Source organism: Camponotus vicinus, unplaced genomic scaffold (genome assembly GCF_025532165.1).
Source record: "Camponotus vicinus isolate PSW18456_S1 unplaced genomic scaffold, iyCamVici1.0 SCAF_4, whole genome shotgun sequence".
In the NCBI taxonomy this organism is placed as follows: domain Eukaryota; kingdom Metazoa; phylum Arthropoda; class Insecta; order Hymenoptera; family Formicidae; genus Camponotus; species Camponotus vicinus.
Window position 1 is genome coordinate 11756843 of NW_028141976.1, and position 14592 is coordinate 11771434.

The 14592-nt window shown below is 27.2% G+C and overlaps 1 protein-coding gene and 1 long non-coding RNA gene across 5 annotated transcripts in view; one reads left to right on the top strand and one right to left on the bottom strand.

Annotated features, from left to right (window-relative positions):
• The window catches only part of LOC145971029 (ATP-binding cassette sub-family G member 4), an 18228-nt gene extending 4025 nt beyond the window's left edge, over positions 1–14203 (top strand). For 2 of the 4 annotated variants that reach the window (XM_083098236.1, XM_083098233.1), the window contains exons 2-11: positions 885–1318; positions 3801–3918; positions 5716–5899; positions 7950–8095; positions 8206–8444; positions 10325–10584; positions 11041–11209; positions 11449–11705; positions 11913–12067; positions 13706–14203. In XM_083098236.1, the coding sequence (XP_082954362.1) occupies positions 1186–1318; positions 3801–3918; positions 5716–5899; positions 7950–8095; positions 8206–8444; positions 10325–10584; positions 11041–11209; positions 11449–11705; positions 11913–12067; positions 13706–13895 (1851 nt within the window). In that variant the 5' untranslated portion in view covers positions 885–1185 and the 3' untranslated portion in view covers positions 13896–14203. The remainder of the gene's footprint in view (positions 1–884; positions 1319–3800; positions 3919–5715; positions 5900–7949; positions 8096–8205; positions 8445–10324; positions 10585–11040; positions 11210–11448; positions 11706–11912; positions 12068–13705) is intronic. The other 2 variants (XM_083098234.1, XM_083098235.1) reach the window with 2 other exon arrangements.
• Positions 3588–8062, bottom strand: LOC145971032 (uncharacterized). The gene is made up of 2 exons (XR_014438728.1): positions 7843–8062; positions 3588–5403 (listed from the first exon to the last, which is right to left on the bottom strand). It is a non-coding gene; the product is annotated as an uncharacterized LOC145971032 (long non-coding RNA).
• Positions 14204–14592: the final 389 nt, after the last annotated feature.

Here is a 14592-nt window from a genome sequence, read left to right on the forward strand (position 1 = left end):
CCCAAAAAGCCATTTTTCGAGTATATAACCTCAAATATCTCAAAATCCTGACGTGATGGGCCAATTCTGACCTCGGATTCGGATTCTACGCAGAAAATTACTTCGGAAATGACCCCCAGCTGCCCAACAACAAAACCTTGTAGACCTGTGTAATTATCAAGAAAAGATTCAGTTTATAATAGAATGTTTCTTGCGCGATATTTCCATTGTATAAATTTTTATGTTATGCCTAGATACAGTACAGATGAAAAAAATCATAGTTATCTTAATTATATTAATAATATAATTTATGTCTTTATTAAAACTCTATATTAAAAATCATAATTATATTAATAATATAATTTGTCTAAAAAATGTGTAAAAAAATTCTAGAAAAATGTATAAAAATTAGCAAATTAGGTCTATAATAGCCAGCCACAGGATTTAATGTGTGTAGATTTTTTTCTTTATTGATGAAATTATAAAATGCAATCCAGTAAGAAATCATCAGTTGAAGAGACATTGAATCAACAACTTTTCAATCAGAGATCGATCGATATAGACATGAAATTTAGTCGATTAAATATTTTTGCGACTTTTAACTTAGATCTGTATAAAATGTTTATTTAAAGATTTATAAAACGTTTAAAAATCTACTAGTAAATGTTTCGTATTAATCGTTTATCTTGATGATCTATATACGACTATCTCACATACATTCAGTAACAAAAATATATTTCAATACACGCAATAAATGAATTATTTTATTCGTTTGATTTCAAATAATCTTAATTATATTCTACGTCCTGGCAAGGGATTCAAATTATTAAACAAATTACTTTAAATTATTTTAAATATAATAATATGTATGGTAAAAATGTATTGATTTTTTTTTTTTTTTGAAGAATCTGTCTTCGTCCATCCTCTTCACCTAGATTATACATTCGGATAACACCGGTGAGCGCCTGGGACGCGAGTAACGCACGCGTCAGCGCCGCAGACGAACAGGTAAGCGCTGATAAAGGCGCGGGTAGACTCGAACAGCGGCGGAGTTTACATCTGGCAGAGTCAGTCGGCGGAAGAGAAAGCGGGACAGGCGAGGGAGATGTGAATGCACATACACGCGCTGAGGAAAACGCGCGGCGAGAAAATCCTCTCGTGGAAGGTCGGCGGCGACGCGACGACGACGTGAACGGAGTGACGAGCATGAGCGCTGAACTGGAATTTGCAGAGAAGAGGCGTGATCCGCGGCGTCGATGGCGCACGGACGTCGACAGATCGCTTTACTTGCACTTCGAGGACATATCGTACAGCGTACGGCGAGGAATTCTGACCAAGGGTACATATGTGCATATATAATATTAAATTCATCGGTACAATGACTTTAAACAAATTCTACAGGGTGTTTCATATAAAGTGTTTAGAAGATATTTTCTCCAAACTTATTGTCGTACGAAAAATATCTCAGATAAAATTTACAAGGTCTTACCGAGAGAGAATAAAGCGATAATTTTGTGATAATTTTGAATCTTAAGTAAGGTCATTTTTCAAGTTCATGAAGATGAACCTCGTTTTTCAAATGGAACCATTTTAATTTTTTTTATACAAATCGTATTCTCGCAATATTCGACGTTGAAAATTATAAAGATGATCAAAAATTGAATAATATAGTTTACAATATATTTTATATTTTAATTTTACATAAATTGTAAATTATCTCCGTAAGATATTCATTTTTAGTTTATTTTACTTTAATACTTTTATGCGAGAATAAATTGGTATAAAGAAAAATATAGTTATATTGTTTTAAGAAAAAATGTGAAAAAGAAAGTAAATTTGCAATGAGCAGCTATATTTTTTTTTTTATAAATTTTGCCTGAAATATTTTTTCTATAATGTTATTTTGGAGAAAATACTTTATAATATTTTATGTCGAACATCCTGTATTCAAGTAGGTGCGTGTGTGATCAGTTATGCGAATATTATTATATTAATCAGGGACATGTGTGAGCATTGCTGTTCCAATAATTAAATTGCTGAATTCCTATAATATTACTTTATTATGATTATCAAAGTAACAAGAATAGTAAAAATTCATTTGCAATAAAATACATGAATACTCGTAATAAATATAATAAACATAAATTTTTCTATAAAATATGCCTAAATTATTCGCATTATATCGTAATGCATTTAATGCACATAATAAATTTATTAAAAACTAAAACATTTATTTAAAAATCAGAGAGAGAGAGAGAGGGAGAGAGAGAGAATGTAAATATTTGAAAAAAAAAAAATAAACGAGTCATAAAAACATTATTGACTAATTTAATAGTAAGACTTTAATAGAATTATGTAGAATGCAGCAATTGAACATGGATTATAAATTCTGCTTAAAATTATAATGCTATGGAATATTAACATGTCTGAAAACATATGTATGATTATAATACGTATCACATTTTTCTGTGCATGTACATAAGTGCATTAACATGACATTATACAGCAGTCATAATTCTTAATAGAAACAATACGATAAAAAATTTTTATGATGTGTATATGAGAAAATAATATATGCACGTATAAATTGTTCTTGAAGAAAACGAGTCTTAAATTTTGCAAATGAAATCATGCATAATTATAACAATATTAATAATAATAACAATAACGATAAATTTTTCTAACATAATGGAATTTGATAAAGAAGTATATAAATATATTCTTAAAATAATTAACTATATTTGTAAGAGAAATCTGGCATATAGAAGAACCTTCACATTTCAGTCATAACAAACGAGTAATTGAAATCTTATCAACATTGATTTTAAATGATGATATTGATAGGAAAAAGAGATAATAAATTCCTCATTCTCGAGCGCTTGTATCATAAGTATAAAAATCGAGGCAAAAATCTGAGTACAAATAATTGTTCAGAAACAAAATACAAAAAGATACATCGACCATTGCTTGAAATATTCCAAAAACTTGAAAATTGATAAGATATACATACTAGCTATTTATTTGATTTCGCTTCAAAGCGATGTAGCATGATACATATGACGTGTGCTTTATTAATCTTAAGATTGGGATGTTTAATTATATACATTGTCGAGATAAAAATTACTTTTCTAGCTGTGGGAAGATCCCAAAATTTCCAAAGACAATTTTAAATAATCTCATATTTTCTTTTTTTAAAAGATAAAAGATATTTGTACAGACATTATTAACATTAAAATACAAGATGTTAGATTAAAGATGGTACGATATTAGAATTAATAATTCACTTAGTACAACATGACTATCATTTAAGAATTAGTAGTCTAACAATATTAATTAAGATCGTTGATAGCATAAAATAACATTATCTCCTGATATCGCGAATATAAAACAAATCTACATCTAATGCGTAAGTTAATTAATTTCGAATGCAGAATATAATTAAATCATGCATTTTTTCAGATGTTAGCATAACTAAGCATGAATCACGTGTACGAAATAAAATTAAGAATAAATTAACACAGTAGATAAAGAGTTATATATCGAAAGCAGGCAAAGCGAGTTATTGAAAGTTGACAAAGCGTCAAAAGTATTACTTATTACTCACAATGAATGCAAGGATCAGATATTTTTACTTGAAACTTTGACGTGTACAATTATTTAGTTATTTACTTAGATATATTTAGGATATCATATATTTAAGACATTGATTATACATTGTAAAAATCATATTATCTCGCGAGAATCCAACATTGTTTTCTTAATTATCAGTTGTTGCAAGTCTTTTTTTTTTTCAAATAACGACCGTCTATTTTGCTTCGTAGAGAGAAGAAAATTACTGCGGGACCTTAATGGCGATTTTCGACCCGGTGAACTCACAGCTATCATGGGTCTTTCGGGCGCTGGAAAATCTACGCTAATGGATGTCTTGGCAGGTTTCACGTAAGTTTAAGCGCTTTATATACTACATTCCTAGCTAATCTCGTGGCGGCGAAAAAAATAATCACAGAACCCTAAATCTTCCCTATATCGTGAGACAGAAGGATGACAAGAGCTCGGGAATTCGTTCATTTACAATCATCGAATGACCGTTCAAAAAAAATGTATACTATCCTAATCAATTTATACAATTAATATCGTGCGAGTTTATAAATATTTTTAATATATTTATTGCGAAATTTTATTCTTTTCTCTTACCATAATAATTAAAAAAATGCAACAAATATACTGAAAAAATTAGATCTCTTTTGTTCAAATGAATCAACAGAAGTCGAATGAAGAAAAAATTAATAAAATTTTTTCTGGTTTTGTCGAAATGTTTATATTAGTTTAGATTTTTCTAAAGCGATTTGAATATGAACTGGAATTCACACAAAACATTCTCACATCTCATATTATCTATGCATGTAATCTTCATTATTGCTTCGTCTCTTTGGCTTTGAAGTCGTGCGAATACATTATGAGACACGTATTTTATTACGGTTTTATTATTAAGTCCTCGCGAATTATTCAAAAAAATGTCTTGGCATGTAGATAAATTTTTAGATGTCGCAACATAAAATTGCTATTTTTGTATTTGCTAGAATGTTTATAACATGTAGAATTTGTAGCAAATTTTTTATAGTAATACTTTGTGACAAATTTAGAGCCCTTGCCAAATGTTAATAACTTTATTAATTAAATATGAGTTTCTACAGCTAGATCTTTGTGAGAAATTATTTTTCTGTGTGCAGTTAAACTTTATAACAAATTATTATATAATTTATAACAAACCGATTAGCCTTAACACGGACAGGCGCTACAGAAAAACGTTTTTAAATTTCACCAACAGTTTATAAATTTTATCTGTGTCATTTACATTGATTGAGTACATATTCATGAAGTACATATTACATTGAGTAAAACATATGTAAATCATAATATTATCTAATCATTTATCTCTCTCAGTTAATTTTTTGCACCTACAAAGTTGTTGCTATCTAATTGCAAGACTATCTTTTTGAATATTCACATTCTCCATTTTCAATATAATATTCATGTAATGTTAACGAATTAAGAGATGAATAATAATGCAAGAATTACGAGATTAATAATATGATCTGATAATATGAATATGCACGACCGATCGCATGTGAAGTTATGATACACGTGCACCGCAATTTGTCTTGTTCAAGGTCGCACGTGGCATACTCTTTGTCACTAGTCGATATCAATGTTGAAGCTTGCTTATTAGCAGCACGTCCGCTGCTTATTAGATGTATTTATCTACTCGATGCGTAGAGATATTGTGGTCTGCGCGCATAAATAAGTTTTGCGTCCTTATCTTTTTCTGCGCTCTTATCTTGTTCCGTCTTTTGAGCATTTCTGCAATCTTATTTTTTTCTTGCTCCAACGTTATCTCTTGTTAAAGAACGCAGTACAACGTATCTGTAACAATTTTTATACTTATACAATCTTAAATAACTTGCTTGGAATATGTTCATTAAAAAAGAAATTATAATGATATAGACTTATATGATAGAAGGGAGACAGTTTTACAAAACTCTACATATTTCTTCATATATAATAATAGCGATAATCGTATTTATCATTTTAATTAATCAGATAATTAATTATGAATTTTTATTTTTTAATTTTTTTTATTTTATAATATGCCGGGTAATATACATATAAATATAGTGGATATTAATACACAAATTACAATATATACGAGAGTCAGCAAGATGTAATGTATCTTAGGACAACTTCGGTCACCGGCAAGATCTTGGTGAATGAACGAGAAAGAGATATGTCGGAATTTCGAAAACTGTCCGCCTATATAATGCAAGATGACAATCTACAACCACTTTTAACGGTGCAGGAAGCAATGTCGGTCGCCACCGATCTCAAACTCAGATTGGACAAATATCAAAAATTGCAGAAGGTAAGTTTTTTTCGACAAGTGCTGTGTTGATCATTTATAAAAAAGTTCTTATTTGGTGAAAAAATTATCTTACTTGAGAGAGAAATATAAATATGTATACATAAAAAAATTGTTTTCCACGAAGAAACAGTGACCTATTATTGTATTACAATTAGAGATTAATAGAAAAAAAAACGAAATGTTTTTTTCATGAAATATAGTTTTTTGTACAAAGAAAACAAACTTCGTTTTCTTTTCCAAGATTTTTTCAAATATTTAACATCTTTAAAATTTTGATTATTGCAAGTTGATTTTTTATTATTTTGGTTTTTTAAATGATAGAATGATTTGAATTAATTATTATCCCATACAATACGGCAAGATTGCAGCAGCATTACAAGATTTTTCTGCAAGATGCAACATTGTAAAAACATTGTGAAATATTATAATGTTGCTATGATATTGCATTAACACACACACAATAAAATGTCCTTCTATAGAAATATTACATTACAATGTAATACATTACAATGTAACATTACACCAACATAGCAATATAATATATATATATGTAGTAATACTTATACGTTTATATCAACATAATATTCTTAACATATGGAAAATAATAAAAAATTAGGTCTATAAGAATCAAGCACAAGATTTAATGTGTGTAGATTTTTTCTATATTATAATATTTAAAATGCAATCTAATAAGAAATTAGGAAGAGAGGTCGAGTTAACTTTTCAATCAAAGAGGTTGGCTAAATAAACATAAAATTTAATCGATTAGATATTTTTATGACTTTTAAATTAGACTTCTATAAGATGTTTTTTTAAAAATCTATTAAAAAGTATTAATAAAAGTTTTCTAAATGTTTATAAAACGCTTAAAAAACGCCTATTAATGTTTTTTTATTAAATGTTTCGTATTAAATGTTTATCTTGATAATCTATGTACGAATTATCTTACACACTCAGCAATAAGAATATTTCAATATACACAATAAATGAACTATTTCGCTATTCCGTCCGATTTCAAATAATCTGTTTAATATTCTAATCTTAACAAGAAATCCGGATTATTAAACACATTTTTAAATTAAGTCAATTTATTAAAAATTGAACAAAAGAAATTGAATACAAGTTAGTTAAATTTGGTGTTTTCGCGTAAAAGCAAGCAAAACACGTGCCACATATTATATAGGGTCTCATAAAGATTATGTGTTAACGCTATTTTAACAATATTTTAAAATGTTGCTGCAATATTGCTAAATTAATATTGTAAAATAATGTCTTTGTAATATGTCTGTGACGTTACACTGCTATATGCAATGTTGTAACATTACAGTAATATTACTGCAAGCTTCTGTAATGGATTATTTTAATATAGATCGTATTTCATATAGATTTAATTATTTATTATTATTATTAATTAATTTAAATAAATTATCGAAAAATCAATATTGAAAATTTGAATAAATTATCTTTATTCAATTGTCTTAGATACAAAATCACAGTTTATAATTTTTAAAAAATGTAATTCAATTATTCTCTATTTTAATATAATAAAAAAATAAAGTTTTTATGTTTTAATTAATTTTTTTAAAAGTAATTTTAATGAATTAATGTGATTTTTGGGATTACAATTATACAAAATATAACATAATTCGAAAAATTTTCAATTAGATCCACAATAAAAATTTTTATTATGTATTTAATTGAAAATTATCGAGTCATATTGCGTTTGATATACCACAAAAAATCATTAATTCATCAAAATTATTTTGGGAAAGAGATAAACTAAAAAGAAATATCAGAATTATATAAAGAAATATAAGAAAATTTCAGTTTTTTATTATATTAATAAAAACAATAATATAGTAAAAAAAATAATGAAAGAATTCAAGTTTGTTTCTTTTTCAACGTTTGTTTTCTAAAATAAAATTTTTTATATTTGTAATTACAATAAAATGAAATTTAATAATCCTCTTATAATTAATAGATTGTATATGCGATTGTAACAACACTCTCATGAATCACAATATTTAAGAATTTATTAATTTCACGTCAGATCGATGAAATATTAACAGTGATGGGTCTTGATGTATCTCGTTGCACGCTTACCAGTAAACTCAGCGGTGGTCAAAGAAAAAGACTCGCCATCGCGCTCGAATTGATCAATAATCCGCCAGTCATGTTCTTCGATGAACCTACAAGGTAAAATCGAATGTTTATCTCATCTGTTACTTTTTATCATGTATCTCTTGATGTATCTCTAATGTATCAATCTTGTATCTATGATTGTATTTTAACGTATTTCTTTTCAGTGGCTTAGATAGCGTTAGTTCGAAGCAATGCTTAGCGCTTTTGAAGCAATTAGCGCAAGAGGGACGGACTATAATTTGTACGATTCATCAACCGAGCGCGACGCTTTTCAACATGATAGATCATCTTTACGTAGTCGCTGATGGAAATTGCGTTTATACAGGCAGTACACAAAATTTGGTACCATATTTAAGTAGTCTAGGATTACACTGTCCAACACATTATAGTCCCATTGATTTCTGTAAGTTTTAAGCTATTTAACAGATTCTATGTAAAATGAATATAAAAAGGCTATAATATATGTTCGACATTTTAATATATTTTATATAAAACGGGTAAAACAGTATAATACACCCCACATTTGCCTAAATTAATATTAAATACACTTATGATGAGATTTTATAGTTAAAATTTACAACGACTTATTAATATTACAATTAATAATTGTATCAATTTTTAATTGAAATATTCTAACTATGAGATCAACTTTGAAAATTCTGAAAAGAATATTTTCCCCCAAACTCTGATGAAAAATGCCTCAGAAAACTAATTAATAAAAATAATTAATATATAATTAATAAAATTAATTAAGAGATATTAAGAGAATTAGATAAGAGATATAATTAATAAAAATAATTATTTTTTGGGGTAATTATGTATAAATATGAGTGACCGTGATTTTACTATACGTTAAGATCATCCTGAGTTATCCTAATTCAAAATTATGCAACGATTATGCTCCCTTGAGAAGTTATGAAGCATTGAAGTTTGAAAAATGTAAGTAGAAATGATAAGTAAAAATCTTCCTATTTCAATAATTTTGAAATATGTTATTAAGATAATTAGAATAATTATCAAGATAATTATCCTAATGTTGCGATGATTTTAATTGATGCTCGTTTATTAAAAAGTCATTAACTGGAAGTTATTGCCCCGTTCCTTCTCCGATATCTGCACCTCAAAAAATTTTAATCTAAATCTATTTCTGATTTTAAATCGAAATTAGGGAGATTTTTATTTATCATTTCTGATTATATTTTTCAAACTTGAATGCTTCATAACTTCTCAAGGCAGCATGACTGCATAATTTCGGAACAGAATAATTCAAGATTATGAATTTAATAGTATCTATTAAGATCAAGGTTCTGAGATAAGATTGCCTACTTTATATATAATTATTTTTTTTATTTTTTGCATTATAAAATTCAACAAAATATAAAAATTCATATTTTAACTCAATATGTAATTTATAAGGATTGCATCTCTCTTTCTCTATTTCTTCTAAAAAAGAAAACATTGACACTTAATTATAGTGTCTTAACCATTATAGCTGCTTCTAACAATGCTTCTTCGTATAATTTTGTACGTTCTCGGAAAAAAATTTTATAATATTATCGAACTAGGACATATTATTCTAACGAGAGGAATTTTTGCATTTTTAAAAAAAAGTGCAGCTTTATATATGTATCGAATAGAGAAAACATTTGTATACGGCTATTACCGTTATATTTTAGAAGTTATATCTTCAGAAATACAATAGAAACATATGCATATGTATAAATTTAATGGCAATTATTTTAATGGAATAAAAAATGATAAAAAATACTTATACAAATAACTAATACAATAAATATTTTACAACTTTTTTTCTATAAAAATTATTGAAATTTTATAATTTTTTAAAATATAAAGCCGTGTTTAGAGTAGTTCTGTATGGTTTCCTGATAGATTATCATTAACATTTATTGTTAATCTCATTATATTTAAGCAATGAGTAGAGCATTTTTCCTGCCGGGATGTATATATACTGTTTCACTCTAATTAATCTAATTAGAGGTGTTCCGGAAAAAAATTTTTGTCTCTTAATTGATGTCCAATTCATGTGAATGAAGATATTATGATGAATTGAGATATTATAGAATTACATTTGTTTCTCAATATGAATCAAATTGAAAATTGCGCTATAATAGTATATAAGTACGTGTAATGTATATAAGTAATGTGTATAATGTGTATATAAATAGAATTTAAAAAAGCATTACAAGTAATTTCTTGCACAAGTAAATTAATATATATGAATCTCTCGCTAATATATAGTTTAAAATTTTCTTTTTTCGACAGTAATGGAAGTATGCAATGGCGATTATGGTTCTCACATATCCAGGCTAGTGGAATCGATCGAGAATGGCAAAAATAATGTATGGAGATCAGCGAAAGAGTTTTATTTGAACGAAGAAATTATTAGTCCGCGACAAATTGCTCCCATAAGATTATATTCTTTCGAAACGGAGTTCAAACAGACATCGCATTATGCCGTCAGTTCCTGGACGCAGCTTCGCGTTCTTGTCAAGAGAAACGCAGTTAGATTAATTCGCGATAAGGTAACATTGCTGTATATTATAAGTCATATCTTTGTCACATTACGCAAGAGAAAACTTTAAATAAATAAACAATTAATAAGAAGATTAGAGATTCATATGTTCAATTTATTAAAATATGTTTCATCTAAAAATATATTTAGCGTACAATTTACGCTTAATATTTTAATTAATTTTGAAACAATCAGTATTTTCTGATATTATTATTTTCAATTCAACGTTTTTAATTATTCGAGTGAAAATTTTGTAAAATGAAAGATATATAAAATGTATTTACTACACTTGCATGTTCGTAATGATTGCATTTGAGAATTTTATATCGAGGATTTTATATAAATTTGTGTCTCAGACATTGTGCATCATGCAAATAATTTATGTATCGATATAATTTATTTTATAACATCGATAGAATAATGAATTAATAAATTTTAAATTCTTTCTTTTAATTTCTCTGTCTAGGTTTTAACAGTCTCACGGATCTTAATGCACTTGGCGATTGCTGTGCTTGCTGGCACTTTATATTTCAAAATCGGTCAGGATGCCGCTTACGTTTTCGATAATTTTAATCTATTATTTTTTAGTATTATGTTTCTCATGTACAATGCGTTTAGCGCTACAATGATCACAAGTAAGTTTGCGTATATTTGCGTTTAGCGTAATTTAAATCTCAATAATAAAACAAGATTCATATTTGATATATCCCAGTGAGAAATGATAGGCTAAAGAAGTCTATAGACGACTATAGACATCTAATAGACATCTAATAGATGTATTTTCGGTCTATACTTCTCACTGGGATTATACCGCAATATAAATCTCTCGATGTATGGCTATAAAATATGTGATACCATTAAATTTTGCATGCAGTTCCTTCGGAATTACCGATTCTTATGCGCGAGCACTTCAATCGTTGGTATAAACTACGAGCGTACTATCTGGCGAATAAACTAGTCGATTTTTTCGTCCAATTTACTGCCACGTTCATTTATACCATCGTAGTGTATTACATGAGCGATCAGCTTCCCGAAAGCAGAAGACTTGGACTATATATGCTCATGTGCTTCGCCAGTAGTCTGGTCGGTCAAACGGTTGGACTTATCATAGGGTCTGGCTTAAAAGTTCAGGTTGATTCATCGTTTTTGTTTCAAAGTTAATTTATCGTCGTAAATTTACACTTTTTTATCAAGAGTTTTTTACGAAACTGGAGTAATAGATCGTATATTGTTTATTTTTTCTTTTCTTTTTATTTTGGAAAAATTGAAGAAGCTATGATTGGATTTATCTGATGCTTTTATAATTTTGTATTAATTTTGTCGAATGATTTATTACAGAATAGCGTAATTTTTGGACCGTTTGTAATTATGCCGTTCGTAATATTTAGTGGTTTTTTCGTGCGATTGAAGGACGCACATCCCTACTTACATTGGCTATTTCATATGTCATTTCTGAGATACTCTTTTGAGGGAGTCATGATGGCGATTTATGGGTAAGACTTGCTTCCTCTTCATCTTGATATTTCGATAATCGATTATCGCGCACCGTCTCTACGATATTTTCCAATGGATTTATATTATATATTCTGAATTATATAGGATAAAACGGTGCAACATTCCACATTTGCATCAATACAAAATACACTTATGAACAGATTTTATTGATATTTGAAATTTACAAAGATTTACTAACATTACAATTAACCATTTTGATTAATTAAAATATTCTAATTATTAAACTTAAATATTCTCTTTAAACTATTCTTATTATTAAGCTCAACTTTTTAAAAACACTGAAAAGAATTTTCTTCCGAATTGTGATCCGAAAAAATTGTCTCAGATAATTATGTTCAACAAAAAAAATTTTTTCTTAATCATAAAATTCGACGAAATCTAAATACTCATATTTTAATTTAATAAATGTATTGATTGAATATCTGTAAAAATTGCATCTTTTTCTATTTCTTCCAAAGAAAATATTGATACATTGATATTTGTAGTGTCTTGACTTTCGTTATAATTTTGAATAATGCTTCTTCACTCCAGTCTATTCTTGTAGGTTTTTTCTTTTATATTTTGTTCATAGTATGCCAAAAAATGATAAAATAAATGTTATAATAAAGCTGGAGTACTAACATGGCACATTTTTATCTCTTTTTGCATTCTCATATGTATTGAATAAAAAACATTTGTACACGATTATTATTGGTTATATTTTATACTTTAAAAATATAATGAGGAAATATAAACATAATGACAATTTTTTTTTGGAATAGAAGTTCTGGAATAGAAGTTCTGGAAAAATAATAAATATGATAATATGGAAATATTTGCTAACAATCCATACAGCATTGATTGCAATAACAACGATTACATTTTTTTATAAAATTGCAACCTTGCAGAAACATTGCGAAATGTATAATTGCTGTGTCAGTAACAGTAAAGTATTCACTTGCACAAATATTACAATGTAACATTGTGTAGCAACACATCAATATAATATATATGCAATAATACTTTGTGTATATTTAGCTAATTTTAAATAATCCATTTAATATTCTAAATTTTAACAACGGAGATTATTAAACAAATTTTTTAAAATTAAATCAGTTTATTAGAAACTAAATTGACAGTAAAAAAGACATTTACTTTAAATCTTGTGTTAGTACCCATTTATAGGTTTTATATGAAATTCATGATGAAAAATTGAATACGAGTTAGTTAAACTCGATATCGTTATATAACGGCAAACGAAGAAACACGTACCACATATTATTATATATTTCGTTATTTTAACAATAATTAAAAATGTTGCTGCAATATTGCGAAAGTAACATTATAAAATAATAATTTTTTTTAATTTTTAAAATCGAACTCAAAGCAATTTTATGCGGTTTCGTTATTGATTGTGCGCTGCCAATTATCAACTTCTATTCAATAACACTTATTATAAGTGTTTATAAGCTCATTATGTCTGAGCAATAAGCATTTTCTCTGCTGAAGCGTATTACACATTTATTTAAAGATATAACTATATGTTATTGTATAAAAAATAGAACTAAGCTAATTTTAAATTTCTGTCTCTTAAATTAATTATAATTGAAATATAAATATATCATTTATAATTGTAGCTATGATCGAGCCAAATTGAAGTGTTCGGCAGATTATTGTCATTTCGCTATCCCCGAAAAGCTGCTTTCGGAAATGGGTATGAAGCACGTAGATTACTGGTATAACATGACAGTGCTGATACTGCTATGTATCGCCTTGGATATTATGGCGTATATTATATTGAATATAAGAGTTAAAAAACGTATATAGTATTACAATATAACTTGAAGGAAAACTTTGTATAAGTGTTGCAAATATATGGTGGGCGACTTGTGTAAATAAGAGGTCCCAAGAGGACGTACTTATTAAGACTGATTTATCTCTTGTCAAATCTAAATAATTATATGTAACATTGTATATAATATATGTAATATATACAAAAGTTGTATGTAATATGCATGTAACACATATTGTAATATACTTGTATGTGAGACAATTCTAATTATTGGATAATTATTATAACTGACAAACGAGTAAAATACGTGTATATTTGGTTTATTAAATTTTATCGTATAATATTTTATCGTGTTAATCATTTTTTTCGATCAATATAATTTCTATTTAATTTTAATACAAAATTCCATTAATCGAAATATGCATTTTCATTTCAAAGCTTATAGAAACGAAATTTCGTCATCATGTAATATGTTGTTTTTTTCGAAACTAGAAGTGATTAGAAAGACAAAATTGATTTTGAAAAAAAATTTATATTTCATTAAACTATAAAAATATAGTTCTTTTCGAAAAATATTAAATTTTAAAAATACTAAATTTAAATTATATTGTAATGAACTGCATGTATATATGTATAATATATTATGTAAGAATCGTATGATGTAAGTTTTTCATTGCGAAAATTAACCATGCAAAGAGTATTCGTTTATGTAAAATTTGTTGTGTGATTTTT